This window comes from Xiphophorus hellerii, chromosome 13 (assembly GCF_003331165.1).
Source record: "Xiphophorus hellerii strain 12219 chromosome 13, Xiphophorus_hellerii-4.1, whole genome shotgun sequence".
NCBI lineage: Eukaryota > Metazoa > Chordata > Actinopteri > Cyprinodontiformes > Poeciliidae > Xiphophorus > Xiphophorus hellerii.
In genome coordinates, this window is record NC_045684.1 from 22,455,977 (window position 1) to 22,473,625 (window position 17,649).

Below are 17,649 nucleotides of genomic sequence, written 5' to 3' on the forward strand. Positions count from 1 at the left end.
TCAGTTTTCTGCAGCTGAAATGAGATCCAGATCTGAATCAAGGAGTGATTGGTAACGAAAGGATGGGATGGGAAGGAGACGGAGAAGGGATTTTCTCTTTCACACTCATGGTCACGGCCATGTTGATGACTCACACTTGGGTATTAAAAACACACGCTAATGGTCATGTTTATATTTTTGGTCTAACTGCCTCAGACGTGTAATACGAAAGCTGGCAGACGGACCTAAAATGCGACGGCCGTGGGGGCTGAGTTGAAAAATGATGTGTAGGAAATGGATGAAAAAATATTTTTAACTGAGAAAAAAAACCCCAAAAGCGTCAATGAGGGGTGTTGAAACTTTTGTACATAAAAAAAATTATTGGTAAAAATGGTAAACAGAAAAATTGGGATTTTGATGTTTATTAAACTGCTTTATCAAAATCGCCAGTGCCACTTCAGCTCAAAGTGAATTTGACAGAGGCGGGGTCAGCTACTAGCCAGACTTTTTTTGTGTGAAATCAATTAAACTCACTTTATTTATATAGCATGTCACTTATAGAACAACTCGGCATGTTCTGCTTTTTAGCTTGCGTCACAATTTTGTCAATTTTTCATTCAGGTAAGATCAAATCTGACCTCCGAAAAAAAAACAAGCTTTCTCATCCAAGAGCCTCTGGTGACATCACATAAGAGATGAGGTCTGATGTCTTATGTGATCTGCGTAGTTCACATAAGACTGCGTGAACTATGCAGTCTGATGTGAACTACGCAGTCTTATAAGACTGGGTAGTTATGAGGAGATCGGTTTGCACTTTGTAGTTCTTTCGTTTTTATTTTTGCGGTATTGCTTCATTTAAAGGTGCTTAGAATGATTCTGAAAAGAAAAGCCTTTTGATTATATGATGTGGTACGGAATGGATTGTAGGAAAATCTTGCGACAAAAAAACCACATGCAAGTCGAGAAGAAGGACTGGATAGATGGAACTATCAAAAGTTGTTCAAACCAACATTATATTACACTAATAAATCTACAAGGTCTCTGTACATTTTATGTATGTACCTTAAATAACTTCATTTGTATACTTACATAACTATTGAAACGTTAAAAGTAACATTAAGCAAAAAAATCCTTACATTTAAATTTAAGGATGCATAAAGTCAGTTTATTTAACAGCAACCAATCAGCGGAATCGTTGGTTTGCGGTTCCTCTCGTGATGTCATCAAATCAGATACAAACAAAGCAGAATAAGCACATTTGCTTCCTTTTGGGCAGCTTTTTAAAACATTATATATTGTGAAATCCTGCAGTGGAAATTCATACGTCATTACCAAGCTGTGTAAGCCAGTAAGGTTACATTTTACCAAGTGCCAACATTACACATCACACTTGTGATTGAAATGGGTTCTAAAAAAAAAAGATACATCCTGTGGTCAAAAGGTCACTACGAAAAACATTTTTAGGATTTTTTGAGCAGCTTTATCACACATGTGTGGATATAGGTTCAAATCTTCAGAGCTTTGTTTTGGACTGAGGTAAAAAGAAAAAAAAAGCCAATTTACTCACTCAAAAAGTCCCAACAAAGATCTTGCACTTCTGCATTGTAGCATGTTTAAACTAACCCACCCTTCCAGTCTGCCAGGCAGGAAGAGCCACACTCAGCTGGGCATTGTGTTGAAGGGGGCATGCCACTTGGCCTCTCTCCGTCTTGCACACACACATATGCTCACAGTGCTGGGTCAGTCAGGCATCGCTCCTAACAACCGGCGCCTCGGCCTTGTGTTTCCATGGCAATCAGCACCAGCGATCTTCCCACGGTGGCAGCGGAACCCAGCACCGAGTGCTGCGGGGAGCCGTGTGTGTGTGTGTGTGTGTGTGTGTGTGTGTGTGTGTGGGGGTGTGCTTGCATGAATGTGAGAGCATAAAGAGCGCTATCTTGTCCGGTGAAGAGCACAGATGTTCAGACACTCATTGGGCTGATTCCTCTCTTGACCCCTTTGTCATTGCCCCTCATGTCTGCACACATTGGCATGCACACAGGGCCGCCTCAAACAGTTTGGAGTTTTTCTTCTTTTTCTTTTTTTTTTTTTGCTTCATGTTGCGCAAGATCTCAGCAGAAAATAGATTAAAATCTGGCTGCAAAGTTCTTTAACATTCGGATCCAAGAATTTTACAAAAGCAACACTTTTTGAAATCCAATCCTGCAGATACGATCATATAAAGCTTGAAAACTGACGTTATTTCCCCTATAATGACTTCCAAACGATATTTCCACTACATTCAGCTTACAGTCCGCGCATCATTTTGTCGCTTTTTGTATTTTTTTAATTTTATTTTTGTAGACGCCTCATTCCCACAGCCTTGACCTCCCTCCTCGCTGCTGCTACCATCGTCCAACAAAGCAGCATAATTTAAGGCAGCATAGAAAGACAAAAGTGAGGAAACAAAATAGTAGGACGCTCGGAAGCTAATTGACTGGGGATGACTGAGCAAAATGGAAAGATGGGAGGATGGGAAGATGGAAGGGAGGGTGACAGGCCAGGGAAGGGTAGATTAAAGGGAGGGAGGAGGGCCTGAGGAGAGGAGGCGGGGGAGCAGAGGCTGGCAACCCTGCCCCAAACTGCCAAAGTCCTACTTTGTCATTGGGTGCCTGTGACAGAGAGAGCAAGCCAAGAGAGACATAAGAGAGGAATAGACTACGATTGGATGCCACTGATTGTGTAAAAAGGCTGAAGCGGCTCGTGAGTATTCTTACTTGTCATGGGCCCTTGGGGGTTGCTCAAGAAGAAGAGGTCCGAGGGCACACGAAGAAGCAGCGGCGCGGGAAGAAGTGAACAGAAGTGACAAGAAGGAAAACAAAGCTTTTAGAACTGACAGCGTCAAGAGAGTCACACTCTTCAGTGTCCCAGCGACTCCACCGAAAGAGAGACAGACAGAGAGAGAGAGAGGCAGCGGTCAACAGCTCATCCATCATCATCTGTCCGACGAAGAGGTGAAAGGTTAAAGGAAAAACTAAATAAAAATGAAGAGACCTCACGACTACAGCTCTCCAGACTCGGACACAGACGAGTTCATCGACGTGGGGCAAGAGGACAGCTACTGGTGAGCATCCGCCCGAGTCGCACCTGAGGGCTGGAGCGCGTTTCCCTCCAGAGTAAAATTACACCGCTGCGTTCGCCGGCTAAATATACACACGCGCGAAGGCTCCAAACATGTCGTGTGATGAGAAATGGGTGTTGCACAGCATCGAAGTTCAAAGAGTGCGGGGGGGAAGATGTTGGTTTTTCAGGGCCGAGACACTGATGCATAGCAGAAATGTAAATATTAAAAGCAATAACTTATTGAGGTTTTTTTTTTTTTTTTACACTTTCACTATGATTAGCAAGCGTGGCAGTTTTTCCTCATTGGAATAATCCAAAATAATAGAAAAAGCTGAAGGTACAAGTTAAAAATAAAGTATCTTGCACAGAATTTTTTTAATGCATCAAATCTGGGTGCATGTCAGTTAATAAAGAGTTAGGAAGATATTGCAAAAAAGGTCGATATTATCTGAGGCCTGCTGGTTCTGAAACATGCAGTTTTTTTTATTGTTTGCTTAATATTAAAAAATGGTATTTAAATATTTTTTATATGCAGTGCAGCAAAAAAGGTAAAAAAAAAATAATTTTATTCCTGAAACATGTTGGGTTTATGTGAATTTACATCTGCATCGTATGCAGTTTCAGCATTTAAACATCTATAAACAGAAAGTAGAAACTAACTCAAAGGCCAAAAAAAGGCATTGTACAAATAAATATGTTTTGTATTATGTTTTTAGAGCTCCTAGCTTCTTTTTTTAGTTAGCTATGTGACCTGTTATTTTGAAAATTTCCACCATAGTTTCTGGCTCAGTGCAACATTCTATGGAATAACAAATTAAATTGCTCATTTTTCTCATCTAGCTAAATCAACATTATTTTATTGAAGGATCAGTTAGTAAAGACAAAGTTCTAGCTTTGGCACATAAAGATTGATTTCTTCAGTCACTTGAGGTTCAAATGTGGCCTATTTAATGACAAGTTGTTTCAGTGTTGTTCAAAATGCCTGATAAGCTGTAAAAAAGAAAAAAAGACTCTGAATGTAGCGCGCTCTCTCCTTAAACGCCGTTGAAACATTTAAGTTTTTAGTTGAACTGGTCAAATTCCTTTGCGGAAAATTTCACACGCATCTGGATTAAAGGAAATATTTGCGAATGTGCGTGCTTCCAACACATATAGGCAGAATTAAGAGAGACTGGGTTACATCACGAACGCAAAGTGAGCCAGTGACACAAGAAAGGGGTTTGGTGGGTTTAAAGAATTTGAACTGCCCTCTGATGTTCGAGCTGAGGACTACGCTGTTTTTCCAAGGCCTTCATCATCAAAAATCAACCTAAACAAAAACAGTCTTCTTGATTTGGCAGCCCTCAAGTTAAAAAAAAAAAAAAAAAATCTAATGGAAGTTCAATCCGTCTCTGCAGCGACAGTTTTGAAGGGAACTCCGAGCTGTGGAACTCTCTCAGGGCATGCAAGACGAGAGTTCACAGACGAACGTGATCCGTTTTGGCCGACTGCACTTGGAGGGCCACAGCTCCCATGTCTCCTGTTGGAGCCTCCGTTGCAAAACAAAAGCGTCGCCCCAGGGCTACGTAATTATCTTCCTAAAAGTGCTTTCTCCAAGAATATATGCAACCAAAAAAGCCAATCTCATCTCTGCTGCTTCTCAGTGCCCAAAAACCAGTATGATTCAAAGGGGTTGATGCGCTGTTCTTCTCCCTGTGTCACATTAAGCAGGGTAATAACAACAAGATGCAGGCGACTCAATGTTACCACATTTAGTCTTTTTTTCCATCTAACTTTTTTACTTGCTCCATCTCCATAATGCAGCCCCGTCACCGGGTCCATGTCTCCAGGCAGTGCCTCGCAGATTCTGGCACGGAAGAAGAGGAGAGGGGTGAGCGGGAGCTTTGGATCTTCACTTTCTAAGATCCTCGTCTCGATGTGGTTTGACTCTTAAAGTCCCTTTGCTCTTCTTGTGATCCAGATCATAGAGAAAAGGCGCAGAGACCGGATCAACCACAGCCTTTCGGAGCTGCGGAGGCTGGTGCCAAGTGCTTTTGAGAAACAGGTAGATTCTCACGATAGAGAATGACGGAGGATGTCATAATTAGATCATCACTTTGACTTTCAAAGTGTTTTTGAATAAAATGTGGCTCATTTTGTTTTCCTTAAGGGTTCTTCTAAGTTGGAAAAAGCAGAAATTCTGCAGATGACTGTGGACCATCTCAAACTGTTGCATGCAATGGGAGGAAAAGGTACAAGGACGGAAGCACTTTGAAATGCTTTTAATGTCACCTCTTACTGAGAAAGATTTGAATTAAACTGAGATTTCAATCACAGGGTACTTTGACGCAAGGGCACTGGCAGTAGACTACAGGACCCTTGGCTTCAGGGAGTGCGTTGGAGAGGTTGTACGGTACCTAAGCTCTCTGGAGGGGGAGTCTCCGGACCCAATAGGAGCTCGCCTCGTTTCCCACCTCTCGCACTGTGCCAGTGAGCTGGACCCTCTCCTCCTACAGTCACCCCCTGCTTCCACCTTACCCTTCCCTCCCTGGCCATGGACCTCCTTCCCGCCAATTGCCCCTGCTACAACAGCCCCTTCCTCGCCATCTTTCCCAAGCAGCCGCAGGGATCTAGCCCTGCTGGGGAGCTACCCATCATCCGTCTCGCTGCGTCTGGCCCCATTGGCTGGCTGTCAGCAGGGGGCCCCCCCGCTCCTCGGACCGACAGCTCTGGCCTCCATTCACAGGGTGGCCTCTCTTCCATCGTCTCCTGCTCTGGGCCACTCCAGACCGAACCAGCCGTCCCCTCACAGCACCAACTGTGCCTCACCTCTACCTCTCCCGACTGCCTCCTCTTCTTCTCCCTGCTCCTCGTCTTCCACTTCATCATCTTCTGCCCCTCCACAAGTGTCCTTCCGGCCTTTTGCGCCTCTTGGCTCGCCGATAGCCCAGCGCAGGAGCTTAAGCGGAGCATCCAAGGCGCCACAGGGGTGGGGGACTGAGATCGGAGCGTTTTGAAGATCATCTCTAACAAATGAACTCTGTAAAGTGGACACGGACCTTTCATTTGCACCATGTAGCAAATACGTATGAGCATTGTCTCTTTTAAGGGACTCTAAAAGCCATATCAGACAATGAGTGAAGTTTTCGATGCTTACAATCATAAATGAAGGAATGTGAAGGAATTTCTTTGTTGTATCTATGATCTTGTTTGACAAAAACACATATAGTGTCCCACAGAGCCATATATGCTGTTTTCCTCAAGAAAACTTGAGGGTGAGTTTTGACTGGACTTTGAGCTGTGATGTTTTCCTTTATTTTCTCTGAAACATTTATACATTTGATTACATTATTTTTTTTGCTTTCCAGAGAATGTTTGACGAAAACCTCTATAAAGTTTAAGTGCCTTCACCCTTGTATGTGTTTCTGCTTTCTTTCACTGACTACATGAGTAATAGCCGGCGTGTTTTTGCAGCTGTCAACACAAAGAGCAAAGGAATGGCAAAGAGACAGAGAGCTGTACTCCTCGTTTATCCATATCTGTCACGTCTGCAAACACTGCCAACATGTTCCCCAGCCGTAACCCTCTTTGAGCATGTAAGCTGTCTCCAGTCATAGCTTATGGGAGCTGTGGTCTTGTGGTGGCGGAGGATAAACATGGTGGGAGATGGTGATGTTTTTGGGATGCCGCGGTGAGGCAAACAGACCCATCACTGTGCCCTCTAATTGGTACTCCCCTGTAATTAACTTCGTCCTCATATCAGCCAATGCATCCCCCCTCTCCTCCTCTCGCCGTTTCCCTTCCATTCTTACTCCTCAATCCTGCGGTACGCCAGCGGATATCTTCTCTCTCTGTTTGTCTGCGCCACTGTCTCCTCAACAATGGACGGACTGAGGAGAGGGAGGGATGAAGACGAGGGAAAACAAAAGGCACAGATCTAAAGGTCTGTGGTCGAGTGACTGATTCGGCATAGACGTTTAATAACAGGGTGGGGGTGGGAGGTAGGGTTAGGGGTTGATGAGAGGGGCTGTGAAGGTTCAGATGGAAAGAGAGAAGCATACTTTGAATAAAAGGAAGTTGGCCAGAGCACAGAGTGTGCACAACACATCCCTGAAGAGTGATAAATGGCAGTTGCAAGCAGTTGTTTTCTCTTGAAGATCCGCATGGCCATGCTGTGTTTCACCAGAGCTGCACGCCGGAGGGATGAGAGGAGTTTTGTGTGTGTTTATTGCTGGCCAACGCTTTGATCTACTTCGGGATGCAATGTCTGTGGTCTGCGGTCCAAAAAATGTGTGTGTTCCGCAAAGTGCGCACTGTTTATTTGAGTGAGCGTGCTAGTGCGTGCTTCAGCCGGTCCCCTTGTGCTTCCACTGCCTTTGTGTGTCAGTGTTTTGTTTATGTGGTGTGCAACCCCCGGTTGTGTGCCTGTGTGTGCGTGTAACATGAGTATTCGGAGCTTGGCGTCAGGACCCGACCGCAGTGACGGCGTGGCTCTCGTGCGAGGCCCGCCGGCGGTCAGACGGACGGTATGGTGGTGGAATGTTCGAGGAGCGGGCCCGCTCAAGTGCCACGCACGCACACACGCATTCGCACACAGAGATACATAGTTATGGACAAAAACACAAGCTGGCTGGCACTATTCAATCCTCTGAGTGGAGGAGCCAGAGTCACCACCACAGCTTCCTGGAAGGACAACCACACTCGCATCGCACAGGCTTTTCCCACGGGGGAGGGGACGCTCCGAGGGAGCAGAGAAGAAGAAGGGAAGGGAATGTTGGGCAAAGAAAGAGGGAAGTTCTGAGCAAAGGTTTTATGGAAGCTTAGTGAGGAAAAGAGGAGGGTTCTGTCACAAGGTAGGAGGGCTGAAGGGAAGGGCAGTAAATTAGAAGGCCACAAAATATTTTTCTCAATTAAATATTGTGCTGCGTTAAAATTGTAAACTCGTGTGCTAAATTTAAATGGAACAAATGAAATTTGAAGAACTATCTCTTAATTCAGTGCAGTCAGATTGAAATGTGTGATTTCTTTTCACAAACTCAATATTCTCATCTAATCTCACAACAAATAAGCACATTAATAATGCCACTATGTATCATCTGTTTTGGTCCTTCATAGTGATTTAGTTCACATACTATGACTGAATTAGCAAAACAATTACCGTCATTCAGCAAATTTTAAAGACATTTTAGAGGCTATGTGTGTAATTGTGGCCACTTTTAACTTTCTTAATATTACAAGTTTATTGTTTAGCCCTTGAAGACTTAATTGCAGTCAGAAACACGCATGGCCGGTCAGCTACAAAACTATGATGCTCTTGTATAATAAAATCCTGACTCTATTTAGGCACATTAGATGACAAACTCATTAGTCATGTGAATCATTATTAAATGCACAATGCAACATTGTGTGGAGCAACATTGTGTTTGTGTCTCTTACCTATTAACATTAGGACTGAGCAAAAACGTTTGGCATGTTAGCCAAGAGTGGCTAAAAACACCTTTTTACTGTCAAATAAGTCAACGTACAGTGAAACACAGTATATAGTGGGCTGGGAAAAATGTTTCTGTAAATATGTACATCAAATTCTTATTTTTCAGACAAGAAAACAAAAAATATAGGCTTTGTCCTAACTTTTTACTTTATAATTTTCACCTCCATGGCCAATTAACAGCTCCCACAGGTGCAGTTTTATCTTTATTAATCTGTTTTATTTATGCTGCTCAGTCTGAACCATAGCATTTCTGCTCATAGTCATATTAAAACAACAATATATATGCTCATTTCCTTGGGCTCCCTCTATCATGCTCTTAGTATTTTCTCAGTTTCCTTTCTGTTTGCTTTTTTCTTAGTCTTTCAGTTTTGTTATCCTGCCTGCTTCATGTCTGGATGGGGCTGAGTGGATAGGAAGTCTCGTCTGGATGATCAAAATCACCCGGACTCTGTAAGAGTGGCATCTTGTGGTCAGAAAAGGGCACTGCAGGTAGCAGTCCTCATAGAAGACATTAAAGAAAGTTAATAGGGCAACGTTGTCAGCTTCTAATGTTCTAAAAGACCGACATTTAAATCGTTTTCCAAGTTCTCTTTTCCTCAAACGCTGGAACTCTGAACTGAGAAGTGAGTTGAGTGTTGAGCAAGTTCAAGATTTAGGGAGAGGTTGCTATTTGTGTAACTTTTCATATCCAGCGCTGTCGCACTCCCTCATTCTCAGCAGCAGTCAGTAGAAAACAAGAACAACTGTGGCTGTTACTATGCTGCTAAGAAAAATAATAAAGTCAGGTTTTCAAAAAAAAATAGAGAAATAGAGAGAGAAAAAAACAAGAGTGTCAATTTATAACCCAGTTTTTCTCCAAGAAAGGTGAGTAGACTGTGTGAGATTATCAACCATTTAGCATAGTTAGCTTAGCTACAGACTACTGTTTGCCTCCATTTCACTAGCATCTAATGAATTAAGGAAAAAACTTACCAAGATATATTTACCTTGTTCCTGTACCTTTTACCACTTAACAACAGATGAGTCACTCAGCAGCATTAAAAATGGTGACTGCTGCTGAACACCGTCACCGTGAAGTGCTCCAAAGAGGAACGAACCATTTAACGCAGAACCTGGGGGCTTCAGGGCAAATACGGATGTCTGCTTTTTGGTCTGGGAGTGGGAACATTAAATTTTTACTACTAAAAACAGTCTTTGAAAATACAATATGATTAATTTTGTAATTGACAGAGCCCCAATTTTATTTTATTTTTTCTATGAACAAAAAATAAATAAATAAATAAATTGTGGAGGGGCCCCTGTCGGTAAAATTACTGGAAGACAAGACAAAACAGACAAAAGAAATCAGGCTTCTGTAAGAACAGCTTGTCTCTAAACAAAGACATTGAGGCAGTTCTTCAATTTAATCTTCAGTGCAAGAAGAGAAACCAAGCAACATCCTGACCCGCTTCTGACGTGATCAGAAACACAGCCAGGCTTTAGTCACCCCCCAACCTACTGTGCTAAATTAAGCTGAGGTCAATTACCTCATCAATGCTTATTTAATTAATACATGCGGTAAAATCCAACTTGTGGTGAAAACATATTTTCAGCCACAGTTTTGAGTCGATGTTTCAGCTGATTTTGAAAAGTAGAGAAAATGTTGTTTGTTAAAATGACTGAGATTGGGATTAAGTAACGAGGGAGAAAAAAAACAAACAATGACACAGAGCTGCTGTTGAATCATTTATTTGGTTATATGCTGATTATAATGTTTATGTTGTTAAAGATACAAGATCCCTGCATTGTTTTAATAAATCTAGTAAAAGAAAATCAAGATACTCATCACAACCCTTCTCTTGTATGTCTAGTAAAGAAACAATTGTGTGGAAAAATGAAACATTTCCCAATTTATAATTTTGTTTTTTTTACTAATTCAATTTTTTACAAATTCTAAAAAATATTTGTTGTTGCTTGATCATTGATTTCTGAAAAAATGAGACGGTTGACCTTTGGTGTTTGGATTTTAGATAACATTTTATACTTCCTCTCCTCTGCTTAGTCACTGACTCACTGACTCAGTGCACTGCTTGATTTCGATGCAAGACCTGATAAAGACCTTAAACTTCTTGAACTGTGCCTAAAACGCCAAGCAAAACACACACATTTTTAATGTTTGAAAAGTTTGCAAATTAAATAAAATCTGCATGCAGGGCAGAAAACTCCAATCCCTATTTTAAAAATCTCAAAGTCATAGCTTTAACTTTCAATAGCGCGACTATAACTCAGCCTTAATGAGCATGACTTCTCTCAAGCTACATTATATTAGTGAACTTGTGCTTCCATATATTTTGTGAATGTGCACACACCTTTCCCAAACAATGTCTTATTCACGGTGATGACATTTACCTTCTACACATGGAAGGTTTTGCTTGTGTTCTGCTGAATTATATATATTAACTTGCTTATTAAAGTACTGAGTCTGGGATTAAAATCATGGGAAAATAATCAAGCAAGCCACACGGAGCTGCTCCCGAATCATTCTTTTGGCTACATCAGAACATATCACAACAGTTATACTGTGAAACATGTAATAATATTTAATAAATGTAGCTGTTTGATCATACATTTCTGAAAAAAATTTATATGTAACCAGTAACCTTGGATGTCAGGATGTTACATAACATTTTAGCTTGCATCAGGTTGTTTATTATATATATATATATTGACTGAAGGACCAATTACTCAAAAATTTTAAAAAGACAGTTTTACTAGCTGCTTGATTTTTACACAACTTTAAAATCAGGCTGAAGTAGACATTAGTCTTCTTAAACTGGATAAGGAGACTCTGTTCCCTATTTTGACAAGTTCAAGAGTTCGATTTTAAAATATAGCTGAGCACTTAGTCCTGATCCCACAAATATATGAAATGGCCCCATACCACAATATGAAAATTGAAAGCCAGCACTGTATTATTTATGGAAATACATAGATAATAAGAATAGCTATTTCTCAAGCACTTAAAACTCTAAGCACTTGGCAGTTGAAAATTGTTCATCTTGCTATAAAAGTTGTGTAAGAAGCCCAGTCATTTAAAAGTTGAATGCAGCTGCAGGATTCAAAGGAAACAGTTCCTCAGGGTGAAGCCCGACACCGCGTCAGCTAGGTTGGTCACTCTGGGAGGAGCAGGCATGGTGATGACACGCTTCAGATAGCAGACACGGCTGTAAAACAAAAACGTTATTTTAGCTTAAAGCCCTTTAGCTGTCTACCAGGCTTTATTGTACAATAACAATAATAAGGCCATCTATTATTAAACTTACTGAAAGTGTATTCATTTAATTTATTTTTTCTGTTTGATGCCGTCGTAGTTTAAAACATTGCTCTATACTTTGCCAAGGAAAAAATGTAATCAGATTTTAAGTATGTAAAAGTGCACATCCCAGATTTTACCATCCTGTTATTAATAAGTCAAAGAAGTCAAAATGGAAAATGTCTGGAAAAAAGTAGATAAAAACAATAAAGCACAAATAATTAAGACAGTTCTGTTTACTGGATAATAGCTAAGATTGAGTTTTATTAAAATATCTGAGTGTGTTGTTGAACCTTGAGGTAATGTAGCTGTAGAACTGGCAGCTGGGGTCCGAGGTGCAGGCGTTCTCACACGACTCAACGTTGTTCAGTGGGAAAAAGCGAATGTCAGAGTATGGGAAATCCACTCCTACATACGTTGTAATGTGACTTGGTGAGAATGGATTCGTCTCTGGAACAGGAAGTTTGCAGAAATGGAATAAATTTTTAAAGCCAACAGGACCATCCGACAGAGACTGTGTGTGTTTCTCCAACATAACTGTCCTCTAAATGCTAAAGCTAGTTTTGCATTGCGTAACATACCGTTACGCAGCGGACAGGATTGGGATGGCAGCCCAGATGTGATACCGCTGGCATCTTTGGGGACCATTTGATTTGGATTGTTCTTCAGATAACATTTAAATTCATTGCTAGGGGAAAACAAAACATACAGATTTCTCTTTCTGTTAAAGTCCTCAAAATTTTCTCTTGTTACTGTCCGTGGTTTGTGTTTGAAAGTAAAACCAACATTGTTTACCTGACAAAAGAGAAGTAAGTGCACAGTGGGTGAGCGGAGCACAACACCTGACACAGTTCAGGAGAGCCGGCTTGGTGAACCTCGATGTCGTAACCAGGAAAGTCAGTGTTTGGAAAAAGTGTGTGCTGACACACTGCAGGACACAAACAGTACAATTAGAAGGCTGACGGATGGCATCCTGATATTATTTTGACCCTGTTAGAGAGGGTTTGATTACCTGTTTGGGAGGATGGAATTATTTGTAATTTACGAGAAAATCCAGATGTTCTGTCAGCAAGAGCTCTAACAGCTGGGGTTCTTGGTACTGACCAGCTGTATTTAAGGTGGCACTTGTACCTAAGCACAAATAGGTTTGTCAGACTTGCAGAATGTCTACAGTCAAAGCAGAAAATATTATTTTAACTTCTGCTAACTTACCGGGCATTTGTGTTGCTAAACTTCCCATTGAGGAAAGTGAAGAACTGGCAGAAAGGATCGTCAGTGCAGGCTTTCTGACACGCCTTGTAATCCACTGTGAAGAAGGTTCTGTAGTCCGCTCCGGGGAAGTCCACATTCTCATAAACTTTGGATAGTGAAGGCGCTACCAGGAAGTGAACAACAGTGAAAAGTTTTACTGCTTAATTACCAGTACATTTCAGATGTTATAAATGGCTGTGTGCTTACTCGGTAGTGGACTGCAGGACTTTAGAGAATAACCGGCAGTGGTGCCCTGCTTGGGATTCTGTTTTTCCGGTTTTCCTGAGGAGGTGGCCTTAAGGAAGCACTGGTAGTGTCTGGCGAGAAGACAGGAAGTGAGGTCAATGAGCTCAGTTCCATCAAGGGCAATCTTTTTCAATCTGTTTACGCCCCAAACACCACAGTCTGCATTACAGCTAGACATTTCTAAAACAGAAAAACGGTCCCAGTCATTTTTTTGGAGTGGGACCAAAAAATGACTCTGGAAGTTTTTGGCCATGCCGACTAAATACAATTTATTTCTTGAAATAAATTGTATTACAACATTTAACCGACAACACTTGATGTTTTTGTTGGATTTAGATTTGAATTCATCTTTTAATTTCCCAAACATATTCCTTCTGTAGCTTTTCAAACTTCAGTAGCTTTGAACGTAACCCTGAAAATACTAGGGGAATGTCAATCAATCAAATTTTATTTGTATAGCACATTTCAGCAGCAAGGCATTTCAAAGTGCTTTACATCATTACAAACACAGAAACACAATGGAACATAGAATCAACAATCAAAACACAGCATTAAGTCAAGTTCCATCAATAAATTTGTAATTGATTATGTTTCAAATACAATCCTAAACAGGTGGGTTTTTAGTCTAGATTTAAAAGAAGTCAGTGTTTCAGCTGTTTTACAGTTTTCTGGAAGTTTGTTTCAAATTTGTGGTGCATAGATGCTGAAAGCTGCTTCTCCTCGTTTGGTTCTGGTTCTGGGGATGCAGAGCAGAACCAGAACCGGAAGACCTGAGAGGTCTGGAGGGTTGATACAACAGCAGCAGACCTTTAATGTATTGTGGTGCTAAGCTGTTCAGTGATTTATAAACTAACAACAGTATTTTAAAGTCTATTCTTTGAGCTACAGGGAGCCAGTGGAGGGACTTTAAAACTGGTGTTATGTGCTCTATCTTCCTGGTTTTAGTGAGAACGCGAGCAGCAGCATTCTGGATCAGCTGCATACTGTATGCAAAACGCTTGTCAGGAACGTTTAAAGTCATTGAAGATTTTTAGATTTATTTTATTTATTTATATTGTTATTCACATGTTTTTTTCTAAAAAAGCAAAACAAAAAAAAAAAACATGCTCCTTTTATCATGTTTTATTACACTTTTCAAAATACTTATCTCATAGCATATAAAACATGGAATGAAATAATTTGAAGTCGAAATCTGCCACAGGTGTAAAAAAAAAAAAAAAAGAAGAAAAAGTGTGGCTTCTCTTTGCAGAGTTTTTCAGCAGTGAACCAAGGAAAACATGTTCATTTCTGTTGGTGGTTGCGTACCTGTCATCAACCAAGCAGTCAGGACCAATAAACGCCCAAAAGAGACAAGGCGCCTCCTGAGTGCAGAGGAACTGACAGTGTTCAGCATCCGGAGAGAAAAGGATTTTGATGTCTGAACCTGGAAAGTCCCAATTCAACCGAAGTCCTGAGTCACATCCTGGAAAAAAAATATATATTAATTAGTATTAACATTAAAACAAATACTAACACCCGAACTTAATATACAATTCTTACCAAAGCTGCCAGCACAGAAATAGAGCAGAGCCACTAAAATGAAGAGAGTCTTCATCTTGTCAGTCAGCCAGGAAGGTCTCAGTGGAAACAGCAGCAGACAATGAGGTCAACTAGCTGAGGAACGACTGCAGGTCATATTTATTTGTTTCATGGGGGGTGTGACCAGGGCTGGACTGGGACCAAAAAAATGACGATGGAAATTTTTGGCCATGCCAGCTCATCATTAAAATTTACACGATACATGAGCTACTGGAGGCACGTTGTGTTGTTTCAAAAAGAAAAACAAAGCACAACACTGTACGCCAGAGGAGAGTAACCATGTTAAATCGATAGGCTCTTTCACTACGTAGATATTTTCATATTGGATGTCAAAAAACTCTGCTAGAGATGTCTTATCAGTGTTTTGTGAAATGTAATGTCTGTACAAACACACAGTTATGGCCGTAGCAAGACCATATATCAATGTAAAATAAAGTTAATCATAGATGTGAGTTGTAAGACCTGCAAGATACAATAACACTTAAGTTGGACACCAAGCAACATACTTGTTTAGCCTAGCATTATTTCAAATCAAAGACGATAAAAGCAATGCTCTACAAAAGTTTATGTTTATGTACAAAACTGCAGTTTTGTACACAAATGCCTCATAACTCTACAACCTTATATTATTTTTATACCATTAAGTCTAAGTCTGACTGATGTTTCAGTCCTGTAATGGTCCTATGTGAGCATCTCCACATTTTGGCTACAACTTTCCCAGAAAGTGTTTAGTGAAGATGTGTCTCTAATCTTTTTTTAGTACATTTTTACGTTTTCTGTTTCAATTCACTAATTATTATCATTATTGTTATTATTATTATTATTATTATTATTATTATTATTATTATTATTATTATTATTATTATTATTATTATTATTATTATTATACTGCACACATCCCAAAATGTGTTAATTGTTAACCCCTCTTTGGTCTTAAGAGATGAGGGTTGGCTTTATCTGATGACATAATCAGCAATACTGAGGTGCATATGATGTGTAATTAAACATCCATGGTGCTTATGCTAACGGGGCAATCAACCATCTATTTATACTAAACACATGTTAATGTTTCAGGGTTGGAAACTTACTATTTGTAAACTGATACAAAAACGGTCGTGTTTGCTGAACGCAATAAGGGCTCACATTTGCAGTTTGGGCCTGGCGAATGGGAAACAGGAAGCATGTGACAAAAACAACTCTGATCAGATAAGAGTGAAAAAGGATTGTTTGGTTTGTATGCCAACACCACTGTGTTCCTCGTCCTAAAAAGGATCATATTTACACAATGACAATAAATCTAATTAACCTGATCTAAGCCAATATTTTTCTTTAGAAGTTACAGAAAGGCTAACAATGGGGCTATGGATTACAAGGGTGTGGTATAATGTCAGAATATTGCAATACAAGGGTGTAACTTTGTATTGCAAGTTGGTGGGGATGAATAGGAGCATGGGGGTGGGGGGAGGGGTTAGTGTGCTGATGCACCCACAGTTATTGGAAGGCCTTTTCTTTTCTAGTGCTAAGAATAAATCAAAACCTTACATGTATTCACATGTAAGCCAGACACTCTTATTCAATAAATTAGGCTATACGTCCTGATCAGGCTTGTCAGATTAATAGCACCTTTCGAAAATAATCTTTTACTAGGTACTAAACATACTACGAAATATAAATATTTTAAAACATACGTAATCTAATTAATCTATGTAATGTCTTTCACTTGGTGATGGAACTGCTGACAAAGGAACTTTTCAGTCATATTGTAATTCATGGAATCAGCCTGTATTTGCTAGTTGAAAACAGTTTCACAATTCAGTGGGGGTTTTTTTTTTTTGTAAAGAATTATTACACAGTTGCCTTTTATTGTCTGATTTTATCAAGCGCTAAAAACATCAACATGAGATTTTGTAACAATCAAAATGTTATCAAGCATTTCAAAAGCAGAAGAAGTAACTTCTGTGTAAACCAAATGAATCCTTGTCAGTACAAATGTTGTATTTTTCAGTTGTGTGACTCTGACTCCACAGCTGTCCCTCAGCTGTCCCACAGCTGTCCCACAGCTGGTTGGCAAAACCTTTGTCCTGCTGAGTTACGCATAGCAGATGAGATATGATCTGAAGATAAAGGAGGAAAACCTTTTGAATTTTTGTCCAGTGACATTAAAAGTTGTCATAAAGTTTTCAGACGAGGTAGAAAAATCACCGAATAAATGGAAAAACAAAAACTGTGTGTCATGGGGTTTTGAAAGAATTTCATACAGTTAAAAATAATCTCTAAAATATACATTAGAATGTCAGACAACCCTAAAGTGGACCTCAATGATTCTGTGTTTTTCTGTCCTCAGAGTTTATTTTGAGAATATCTAGTTTTTAACAACTCAAACTGTGGAAAAGGTGTTTATTTCTTCAACAGGATTATAGACAGTAAATTGATTTTTTTTTTTTTTTCGTCAAAATGTTGACAGTGTTGGGTTCTCAGGCGTTTAGGTCATGTTACTTCACTGGTCAATAATTAACCAGTGATTCTAAGGTCACTTATTGGTATTTTGGTGAGGTGAACAGGCGCCAAGTCTCTCTGGAAAATGAAATCAACATCTCAACGCTGCTTGTCATCAGCGAGAATCATCAAAAGCAAATTTTGCATTATAAAAACTTGAAAGAAAAACGTGCATCTCAGTGGTTTTTAATGACAGACAAACTGCAACGCAGTCCCTATTTTCTATCATTTCTAG

General features: G+C 40.1%; 2 protein-coding genes and 1 long non-coding RNA gene across 4 annotated transcripts; 1 reads left to right on the top strand and 2 right to left on the bottom strand.

Moving 5' to 3' along the window:
• Window positions 1-2,297: 2,297 nt before the first annotated feature.
• On the bottom strand, window positions 2,298-2,850 carry LOC116731844 (uncharacterized). Its single transcript, XR_004341641.1, has 2 exons — window positions 2,736-2,850; window positions 2,298-2,630 (listed from the first exon to the last, which is right to left on the bottom strand). It is a non-coding gene; the product is annotated as an uncharacterized LOC116731844 (long non-coding RNA).
• Window positions 2,621-6,475, top strand: heyl (hes related family bHLH transcription factor with YRPW motif like). 2 transcript variants are annotated; one of them, XM_032581704.1, is made up of 6 exons: window positions 2,621-3,082; window positions 4,479-4,792; window positions 4,885-4,951; window positions 5,042-5,125; window positions 5,231-5,312; window positions 5,398-6,475. In XM_032581704.1, the coding sequence occupies exons 3-6, from the start codon at window positions 4,901-4,903 to the stop codon at window positions 6,075-6,077; spliced, it is 897 nt and encodes a 298-aa protein (XP_032437595.1). In that variant the 5' UTR covers window positions 2,621-3,082; window positions 4,479-4,792; window positions 4,885-4,900; the 3' UTR covers window positions 6,078-6,475. The 2 variants fall into 2 exon arrangements, with proteins under 2 accessions (XP_032437595.1, XP_032437594.1); XM_032581703.1 differs by lacking the exon at window positions 4,479-4,792.
• Window positions 6,476-10,263: 3,788 nt separating this feature from the next.
• Window positions 10,264-15,000, bottom strand: LOC116731974 (plasma kallikrein-like). Its single transcript, XM_032581916.1, has 9 exons — window positions 14,880-15,000; window positions 14,646-14,802; window positions 13,302-13,411; window positions 13,056-13,218; window positions 12,856-12,974; window positions 12,639-12,771; window positions 12,425-12,531; window positions 12,137-12,293; window positions 10,264-11,754 (listed from the first exon to the last, which is right to left on the bottom strand). The coding sequence occupies exons 1-9, from the start codon at window positions 14,932-14,934 to the stop codon at window positions 11,649-11,651; spliced, it is 1,107 nt and encodes a 368-aa protein (XP_032437807.1). The 5' UTR covers window positions 14,935-15,000; the 3' UTR covers window positions 10,264-11,648.
• Between the last annotated feature and the right edge of the window lie 2,649 nt (window positions 15,001-17,649).